General features: G+C 37.7%; 1 protein-coding gene across 1 annotated transcript; it reads right to left on the bottom strand.

Annotated features, from left to right (window-relative positions):
* Positions 1 to 4,685: 4,685 nt before the first annotated feature.
* On the bottom strand, positions 4,686 to 9,833 carry ENY2 (ENY2 transcription and export complex 2 subunit). The gene is made up of 4 exons (XM_010164104.1): positions 9,726 to 9,833; positions 7,838 to 7,908; positions 5,845 to 5,919; positions 4,686 to 4,947 (listed from the first exon to the last, which is right to left on the bottom strand). The coding sequence occupies exons 1-4, from the start codon at positions 9,791 to 9,793 to the stop codon at positions 4,871 to 4,873; spliced, it is 291 nt and encodes a 96-aa protein (XP_010162406.1). The 5' UTR covers positions 9,794 to 9,833; the 3' UTR covers positions 4,686 to 4,870.
* Positions 9,834 to 9,870: the final 37 nt, after the last annotated feature.

The following is a 9,870-nucleotide window of genomic DNA, read 5'->3' as shown; positions in this document are numbered from 1 at the left end:
GATTTTAAAAGCTTAACCAGCAGTGCTAGCCCTCAAGAATTCCTTTTTGTCTTTTCAGCACTCCATTTTTTCCTTTTCCTTTCAAAACTGCAAGTCGTACCACATGAGCGAGTCTTACCAATGCAGTATACAAAGCTAAGAGCGGAGTGATGCTCATCTCTGTGCATATATATTCGAAGATCCCATGGAAGTAGATGATGAGTTTTTCACGATGATTTCCAGTGTCATTGCTTTCCAGGGAATTAAACGTTGCTTTTGCCCTCTGCACTAGATGTAAAAACTCAACTCTGCGCTCACTTTGTACCCAGGCAGTTGATGTGAGCCGGCCAACAAAGGGGCCAGGTCGCTCTGCCCTTGTCAGTATTCACCAACAGGCTGTCAGCTGCAGATTTTATCAGCAGCACTTCCCCATCAATGATTCAAAGAATGGATAACCTCTTTCCTAATAACTCCAACAAACATAAATCAGCAGGGTTTTCTTAGAGGAATATTTTTTTATGACCTATTACTAAATCACTTCACTAGTTACAAGGTAAGTGTAAAGAACATTTTTAAGAATAATACTGTTCAGCTGGAAAGCATCATGGTAAATGTGAAATACACTAAAGGCCTTTTCTCATTCCGAACAGAATGCTGATTAACCTATTCATTACACTAAAAAGTGGTGAAGTATAAATTATTTATGAGGAAAGGAATTTATTTTTCCTCATTTTGGGCTCCAGTCATTACAAATTTAGCTCTGCAGCCACAGCTGTTTCTTGTAGAAACTGAATAGCTGAGAAGAAGAGGCCAAGCAGAACACAGTTCTGATTTCAATTGCAAATATTTAGAAATTTAAAGAAAAACAGTAAGTAAAAGCACCGGATATTTTTCATTGCTGCAGTGAACACTTAATCACCAAGTAAGTTAAAGCCAAACTATCAAGGTGCCACAATCACTACAATTAAACTTATTCCATTATGTGAAAGAAAAAGATGAGGACATGGGGTAGGTAGTGCAGAGCCGTCACCCCAAAGGAGCCTCCAGAGATAAGAACTGAGAAGCAGCAAGAATTTTTTAATAGCACTGATGGACTCTTACTGGATTTAAACAGACTTCAGACATACTTGTTCTCCAAGTGATAAAGGTCTGTACTGAAACATTAAGGCAGTAAACAAGAATGAAGAATGGAAAAAAAAAGAATATTAATTAAAAAAACAAAAATTGAAAAACATGTGGTGGCAAAATGATAAGGTTTTATCGAAGATGGGAATGTTAGTCTGACATCTCAACAGAATTTCTTGGTGGTGCTCCTCTTTCACAACATTTTTTGACTGGACTACGTCAATGTGGAGAAGTATTCATGGAGAAATAATTATCGAACAAATTATAATCTAACCAGTTTCAGTTCATTGTGTATTTCAGACCCCTCAGGGCTGGGCTAAGGGAGAGGCTAAGATAACTTTTCTCTATTGGCCTTTCATTGACGGCAGTAGGACTGTTCAATTCACTATCACATAGAATTTGGATTAATGTGCATCCAGAGCTATACCAATTTACTCTAGCTGTTATCTGACCCATTATTTCAATGTCAATTTACAAACTGATTTTATTTTTTACAGGCTTGTCTACAAAAAGACCAAGCAGAATCAGCTACTAGAGTGTATATACAGGGCTGCCATCTAAAAGAAGCATATGCCCACAGTTGGGATAATTCACAGCAATCCTGAATTGTCACTTCTTGTCTATCTAGTTCTGGGTGGTGTCTGCCTTTGTAAGGAACAGATGTATTTCATGACATTGAAAATACTGAAATTTTGAAGAAAAAATAGTTAATGCATCTGTCTGTCTATATTTGCTATAGGTATGAACCTTTAACAGCACAGATCATCTTATTTTTCAGTGTATGAAAAAAATCTCAACAGGACAATGATTTTCTGGCTGAATCCTGAATGTTACCAATTGTTTTCAGTATTCAACCAAGTGAGCAGAAACAGATTATGCAGAGAACAGTTTGTAAAACAAAGCCATTCTGTGCATCTGAGAATAAAACCTGCAGTTAAAACAAACATATGAGGCCACTAACGGGACCTATGTATTCCTCAAGAAACCTTCTCCCATTGCTGATATCAAGCCAAACCTAACTTTGTTCTTAGAAGATCCATCAAGATACCTCTGACCAGTCCGCTCCAGTGTAATCTGGATCTGCACATATTATCAAACATGCTTTTTTCTTATATACTGAGTGGAGGCTGCGCTGGTGTGATGAACGGAACTCATTGCAGAACACAGGGCGCTCAGCTGTTGACACCAGAGAGCAGCCTGTGGTACCCTGAAATGGGAGCCACTGGTGTGTGCCTGGAAGGCAGTCACTCTCTCCTCTTCCTCCGGAGTCTCTGAATGCTCCTGCATTTTAAGTCAGTCTGGGCAGAACATTACAACTTAATTTTGGAAGCATGTAAAAGATGTTTTTCAAGTCTTTTAACTTCAGATTGGTCAGCACAACTTTCTGAAAATTCATGTGGTGTTCAGTCTTTATTCTGTGCCAAGCCTGAGCTGCCTACAGGGGAAAACTACGGCGCACTTAGAGCAACTGCACTTTAACTGTCATGTTCTAGATGGAATCTCAAATATTTACTAAGCAGACAACAAGTCTTCCACAGCTCAGTGTATGAATACCTTAAGTCTGGCCCTCTCCCATTGCACTGAAGGAAATCAAGTGGAAGCTGTAAGTTGTTGTGTGCCATGACACAGTACACCCATTCATCAAGCAAAGACTTTTAAAGTCACATGCAAAATATCAAAGAACATAAGGAAAGACCTTTAAGAACAAGTGTAAGAATACAGAAGATATTTTACAGCCTTGACATATGTTAAACATACTCAGCTAGTGTATATTCTGCTAGCCTGTGAAGAAACATTCTGTACTCTCAATTATTAGCATTGTGTAAATCAAGTCTAGAATGAAGAGCTCAGAATAAATATACATATATGTAATTCAAACAGAACATACTAATTGCAAATGAAGTTACAATCAAACATTGAATTAACATAATCAATGCAAATAAACTTTTTAAAAAACAAGATGGACTTTTAAGTGGAAGAAAATAACTTTCTTTTTTCTGACATCCACTGTTATGTAACAAGTGTAGGGTCAAAGATGTCCATGAAGTACGCTCAAACTGGCATGAAGGTAGCTTTAAAACAGTACAGCACACAGCCTCAAAAGGAGTATCTGTGTAATGTAGCAGATACCTGGTCCTGGCTCCTGCAGTGTTCCAGTCTTGGCAAGAATTGGGTCTTGCGTAGAAAAAAGGTGTTGGTGACCGGTTACATCTCGTCCCACTGAGCGTTGGTATTGCCCAGTTTATACTGACTTTGTCTAGTGCCAGGCTTCACCTTTGGCTACTGCTATAGGTCTCTTCTCTCACGTCTCTTCCCCAGTTCCCAGTCTGAGCAGACAAGTTACTAAAACCCTGGCAGCCTGGCACTGATCGTCCTGCCACTGCCATTTCATCCCAGCCCCGTGCAGGTGACTAGCTCGGCTCAGCCCCAGCCTGACTTCCCAGTGAGCACACAGCGAGGGGAGTGAGCACTGTGCTCTGCAGCAGAGCTTGTTACTTCTCCCTTGGAAAGCCGAGGGACTGGGAGGCAGCAGCGGAGAGGAACAGCCACCACCATCCCCACGCGTGGGGCGCGGGTGCCACCGAGCGGCTCCTTGGGAAAGGGCTCGCAGCGAGCACTGGGGAATGACACAAACCCACTGCAGCAGGCACGACTTTCTGAGCTCCACTCGAAGTGACAGTTTTTAGCATATTCTAATTAGAAGTATTAAGATTTATGTTGAGTCAATTCATTTTTCACAGTAGCCGAGTCACAGAACCCAATTGCTTATTCAGTTTCTGCTTATTCTTCTCTTCCACTTCATCATCTATTAGACACATCAAATTGAAGCTGGCAAAAATTAAACATTCTCACTTCAAAGCCCCTTTCCTAATCCTCTCTATTTATCAACTTTACTTTTGCAGTTATTTATAGACTTGTCTGACCTTGCAGCTCCAGATACAAGAATTTAAGATGTATCATCTTAAGAGACTTACATGGGGAAATTACTGTATTACACTTCAATTTCAAAAGGCCCCAAAGATCCACATAATTAAAAATTACCAGTAATACAGGCAAAACTAGAAAACAGTAGTTGTTGTGGATCAGAGTAGTGCCTCATTTTAATTACAGGAAATGTGAAGAGAGAACTGATGACTGCCTTTTTTTCTTTGAACAATTTAACCGCTTATGAATTACTGAGTGAGTATTTACAGCACAAGTCAGAGACTTCAAACCACTGATGACTGCCTTTTTTTCTTTGAACAATTTACCCGCTTATGAATTACTGAGTATTTACAGCACAAGTCACTCTCTAGCAAAGTACCAAGAGGAATGCCACCAACAATTTCATAGTCTTACACTTCTTCATGCTACTTAATCAGGGAAAATTAGAAAGGTTATGCTCAGTAGCATGTCATATCCCATTTTCCACAGACTTTTTCTCCCTTCTGCATTTCCAGCCAATGGACTTGTTAATTGTGCTTCTCTTTTGAAAATCTGAGCAAGTTTTGCACTACTGTATAAAATTATGGATTATTAAAAACTGGAATAAGTGACACCATATTACAGTGTACTGACAGAAAGAACAGTCTTAGAACCGTAAGTCCACAGAATTTTTTATTAAAATAACACCACGTTTAAGAAATTGATGCAGTGCAAAGAAACTTCAACTCATCATACAAAAAAAAAAAAAAATATTTTCCATTCTTAAGTATGGAAAATGGGTTCCAGTAATGACTGACGTAATACAGAAACAGAAACACTGTATCCCAGATGAACATCAACGTTAAAGACTGGCATGCTGGGCAAGGAAGGTTCTTATTCTTTGCAAGAGTTCTTTCTTTACACTATCAGGTACCAAGGCTGAAATACAAATAAGAAAGCAAGAAGTAATAAAGACAAAATGGAAAATATGCTAATACCAACCTTTTACAACAGCTACATCTATTCTTTGTTTGTTCTTGCAATTCTGTTAATACCTAAAGTAACTGAAGCTACCTGATTTTCATATAGCATATCTATATTTTTCCCATTTAAAAGAGACTAAAATTGAAGACTATTGAAAACATTGTTGTCATTGATAGTTTTTTGTCTAGGCATAGTCAAGAAAATTGGAAAGTTTGAGGGAAAGGATTACTCAGCAGTAAACAGGATATAATAATCAGAAACTAGTTTGATTATCCCATTTTTTTTCTTCACAAATTTAGGACAAAAAAAATTGCAGCCATGACCTCAGAGTAAGGGTCTTCAGCAAGTTATTTTGAAGGCTATTTTTAATGCTTAATGACGTTCCTCCCACTAACATCAAAACCTATAAGAGAGTCCAAGAAGAACTATATAGACTGCAGCATTTCCTTAGGAGATTCATTTTTTCTGTATCTGTATGCTATGTCCTTTTCTTTTCCCATTTCCTGAATGTTAGTTCAGATTTTCCACCTTAAAAATAATTGGAATTTTAAAACATCTCTGCTGCATACCCCAAGTTTTCTTGGGACCATTAAGTCAATTACAAAGATGAATACAGACTCATGACTAAATAATGTAACTTGCAAAAGCAGTCTACACACACAGCTCATTACAAATTTTGAATGGCTGTTACACAATACAAAATGTGTTTTATTTGCAGTTAGTATCAAGCTATTTACATTTTTCCTCGAATCCAACACAGGCAAGTTCATAATGCTGCTTTCAAAATATTAAGGAAATACAGGTATGTAAGTTCATTGATGTATCACCACATCCATATTTGCATTTTCTTACCTCTGCCTTTGGGAGTGATTTCTGCCACCAAATCATCAACAGTAACATGCTCTAATCCTTTTTCTTTAATGACATCTGGGGAAGACCAACACTGTTATTTTAAGTCTTTTATTCCATTCATCAGAAGACAAAACCTGTATGCATAGGTCATCAGAGAATATGAAGTAGCATGTGCCCTAAATGTAGGTTATTATCTTGGTACCTACTGCACTGTACAGGGGATTTAGTCTCGCATTCATTCCATAGGTGGGAACTTGTCAGTACTGATGCACCTTGATCAGCTCGTATTTTAAAATGAAACATTACAAAGTTTAAGCTTATCTGAGCATTTCCAGATGTGCATATTCCAGGATTGTTGTGGCAGCTCACGAGTTGGTCTGCTTATCTCTTCAAATGCATTATTTATGCAACAGTGAGAAGCAGATGCAATTGGAAAAAGACTTGGGAACATACAACAAGGGAGAGCACAGAGACAGTTAATACTACTCTTCCTAATTGGTTTAAACAACATCTCTCTATGTATTTCAGCAAAATAAAAAAGCATATCTGAAAGAAAGGTATACATCTACAGCAAAATAAAAGCTATGATTAAGATATACTGTATGATTAATACATACTAGTATTTAAACAATTGCCTGCTTATAGTGCCTTGAAGACTACTGAAAAAGTCTACTGCAGAAGTCGATGAGAAGAAACCTCAGTAGCAGATACCTAAAATATTTTGTCTAAACATTAATGTATTCAACTATACATCATTACATAGGATTGATTGTCCCCAAGACACTAAATATGTTTTTTGAACTGATATCACATTAAATATTTGTAAACTGTTTTTCTTGGATGAATTCCCTGTAGAAAATAATCCTGGATTGCTCAATTATTGGCCCTAATCCACAATGGCAAGAGGTTCTAGAACAAGCTACCAAAAAAAAACCCCACCAACAAAACAATAACAACAAAAAAACCCCCACCAACAAAACCCCAAACCCCCTAAATCCCTCTCTGTCCTTTCTATTGGAGGTTATTAGGCCTCTAACAGGGATAACTGAACTTATATTTGATTCTCAGCAGCTGCAGTTACAGTTCAAAGTACTAATGTAAACCAAACAATTTTAAATAACTTTACTATAGTGGAGTATAAAGTGTATAGTTGAGAAGGCAGAAAAACATCCCTTTCACTATTTGTACTACTGAAATGGGTAATCTCAGACAGCGGCATCAGGCAGACAACTGGAAGCATGAATCATTTCAGCCTTCTCTGCAAATCCACCTATGAAAACAATTTAACACACTCAGCCCTACAAAAATAAATACTTTGTAATGGAATATGGAGTCACCGAGCACAACAGACCAAATCAGAATTAAAGCAAAAGCTCCAGGGATTTCTTACTTGTTTTAAGGAAATTTCATCATGCAGTAATAGCCTTGGATGCTTAAATACTATTTATAACAGTTTCATACAATTTACAAGTCAGTAAATTGTAGTGATGCTAAATATTTAACTCAAACTAAAATATTTGGGTATTTACAGGTTCATCTGCTTGTTTTCTCTTGTCTAAGTAGGTGGTCTTATTTTCAAGAATTGTATTCAGGAGTACAAATGCACTTTCTCTCTCCACATACGTAGACAAAGTCCTATTAAGTTTCTAAGTGCATACCACTTATTTGCTCCATTTTCCTTTATCTTGTTTTTTTAATCTCCTGTGGTAAGGAAGTCATCTCTCTCAAAACAAAAAGCTGTATCATGAAAATTCAGGGAACCAATTCCAATACTTTTCTCAGAAGCTTAATAAGTTTAAATCAAGAGAAGTTTCAGATTTTTTTGCCAAGATGGCAAGATGCTTTCTTGCATGCAACCAATTGCCAGGATACTTTCCTCTTGTCCAAGTCTCATTTAAATTTGCTGTTACGCAGTGAAACCTTCACCTGGGACTTTTATTTGTCCAGAACTTAAGCTGATTAAAAAGGCCATTAGTTATTTGACCACTGTTACCTTTGCAATGTGCCTTCAACTGATCCTTCCAGCCGCATTCAATTAATTTGGCTCTCAGCAACTCTTTAAGGCTGTTAAGACAATATACAAACTTGTTAGGAATAGCAAACATTCCTGACAGCTTAAATATGCTTCAGTGTGACAGTTAAGCCTACAATTACTGCGCATAGCAGAGCTCTCAGACCAGCAGCAGAAATGTTGGAACAGCATGTGAATCCTAACCTGAGTGAGTACCAATTTCAGTTTATCATGTTGGACTATGATGAGGAGGAGTCAGCTCAGGAGCCAATTCACAGTATTTCTTCAAGCAGCATTGATGCTGCAGACACTGAAAAGAAGTAGAAGCCCTTGAATCGTCCAAGTCTACTCTGTTAGCAAATGTGTGCTATCTTTCAAAGTTAGAATATTTTACTTGAAACCAGATGTTCAAAATAAATAAAACTTTCCCCCTTCCTTCCTGAAAGAATGCTGTACTGCTGTCTTCAACTGCAGGTTGCTCTCCCCAGTTACACTTTACCTCGTGTTGGTTTAAGATGAAGGCATGGCTAGCAATTATAAGCACAGGTAACAAGGATTCAGGCAATAAACGGAGAAGACAAGAACAATCTGCCACAGTGATACATCTACTCCATAAATCAAAAGAGAATATTGAAAGTTAGCTTAAAAAGTCAAAATTAGTACTGAAATAAACAAAGAAAGCAAAACTAAAGTAAGACATGATAAAATAAGCTTTAACATCTACATTCTATCAGCTAGCAAGCCTACTTATCTTGTATCATCCTAAATAACTGTAGCAAAATCCCGTTTTCATGAATGACAGGATTGCAGCAAGAGGCTGAACTGTGCAGATCTAGTATGTTTTACTCAGTGAACTGTGTAGAGGGCAGATGAACTGATGATGCAAAGCCAAGTCACAATACAGGTGAAATTCACCGCATCTGGATATTTCTTAATTCAAGAAATCTGAGTGTTCTTTCTCTGACCATAGTACAGCTCTGATAAAGCTTGTTTATAATACGGCTTTTGACATCCTGTCAAAACTCTTCTTACTCTTAGTTAGAATAAAACAGGTCCCAGTACCATTTCAAGAAATGGCTTAGTATGCTGAAGCTCTGTGCAATCTCCAAGGGGATGGGCACAACCAGGAAAGAAGCAGAGCACAAACACCTTCACTAAGTACAGGGCTATGCGATGACCTAGGAAGAAGAATCCTTCTCATACTGGCCTTGAAAAATGAAGGAAATAGAGCTCTTGGTGGATGGTGTTACAAATATAGTGAAATGATGAAGACAGAAATGTTGAAAGAGCACTAGTGATATGTACATACAATGCAAACAGAACAGACCAAAGAGACAACAAAAGGCCAAAAACTAGTTGCCACCCTACGTTGTGTTATTTACTTGTTTGCTTTTATTGAGATCTCTACAATGACTTGTACAAGTGCTGCTTTCCGTGTTCCACTGTATATTTCCTTCCCTAACAAGAGAAGAGATAGGAATAAAAAAAAACGAACCTTAAAGCAAAAAGGAAAACTTTGTCTCATTCTCTTTATCAGGAGATAACAAGATTTGCCCATAACAAGTTGTATTCAATAGTAATCTTTACATCAACTATGAGCTTTCCAACACAGAATACCAGAATAAGAAAAAGCTTTAGAGTTCATAAGCTAACCAGCTTTATTTTCCCAGCTTCTGAAGTGTAAAACTAAAATAAAGTGGTTCAAAAGTCAGAAATAAGATGGTTTTTAAATATATATAGCTTTACATAAGACTTTCACATACAGGCATTTGAAGAATTTAGAGTTCAGTTTCCTTAATCTTTACTTCTAGGTATAGCACATTGATAATATTTAAGCCTCTAACCGGCGCGGAGGAGGAAGCCTACTCACCGTTCTCGCTCTCCCGTTTCTATCAGCTTTTGGTTAATGGTCGCTCTCATCTGGGCATCTTTATTCATTTTGGGAATCTCCTGTTTTCACAGACCTGCACAGAGCAGAGAGAGTTGCGGCAGGTGTCGGTGTCACTAACGCAGCA

Source organism: Antrostomus carolinensis, unplaced genomic scaffold, assembly GCF_000700745.2.
Source record: "Antrostomus carolinensis isolate BGI_N321 unplaced genomic scaffold, ASM70074v2 scaffold21933, whole genome shotgun sequence".
In the NCBI taxonomy this organism is placed as follows: domain Eukaryota; kingdom Metazoa; phylum Chordata; class Aves; order Caprimulgiformes; family Caprimulgidae; genus Antrostomus; species Antrostomus carolinensis.
The sequence above is the reverse complement of the archived record's forward strand: the minus strand, read 5'-3'. Positions and strand labels throughout refer to the sequence as shown.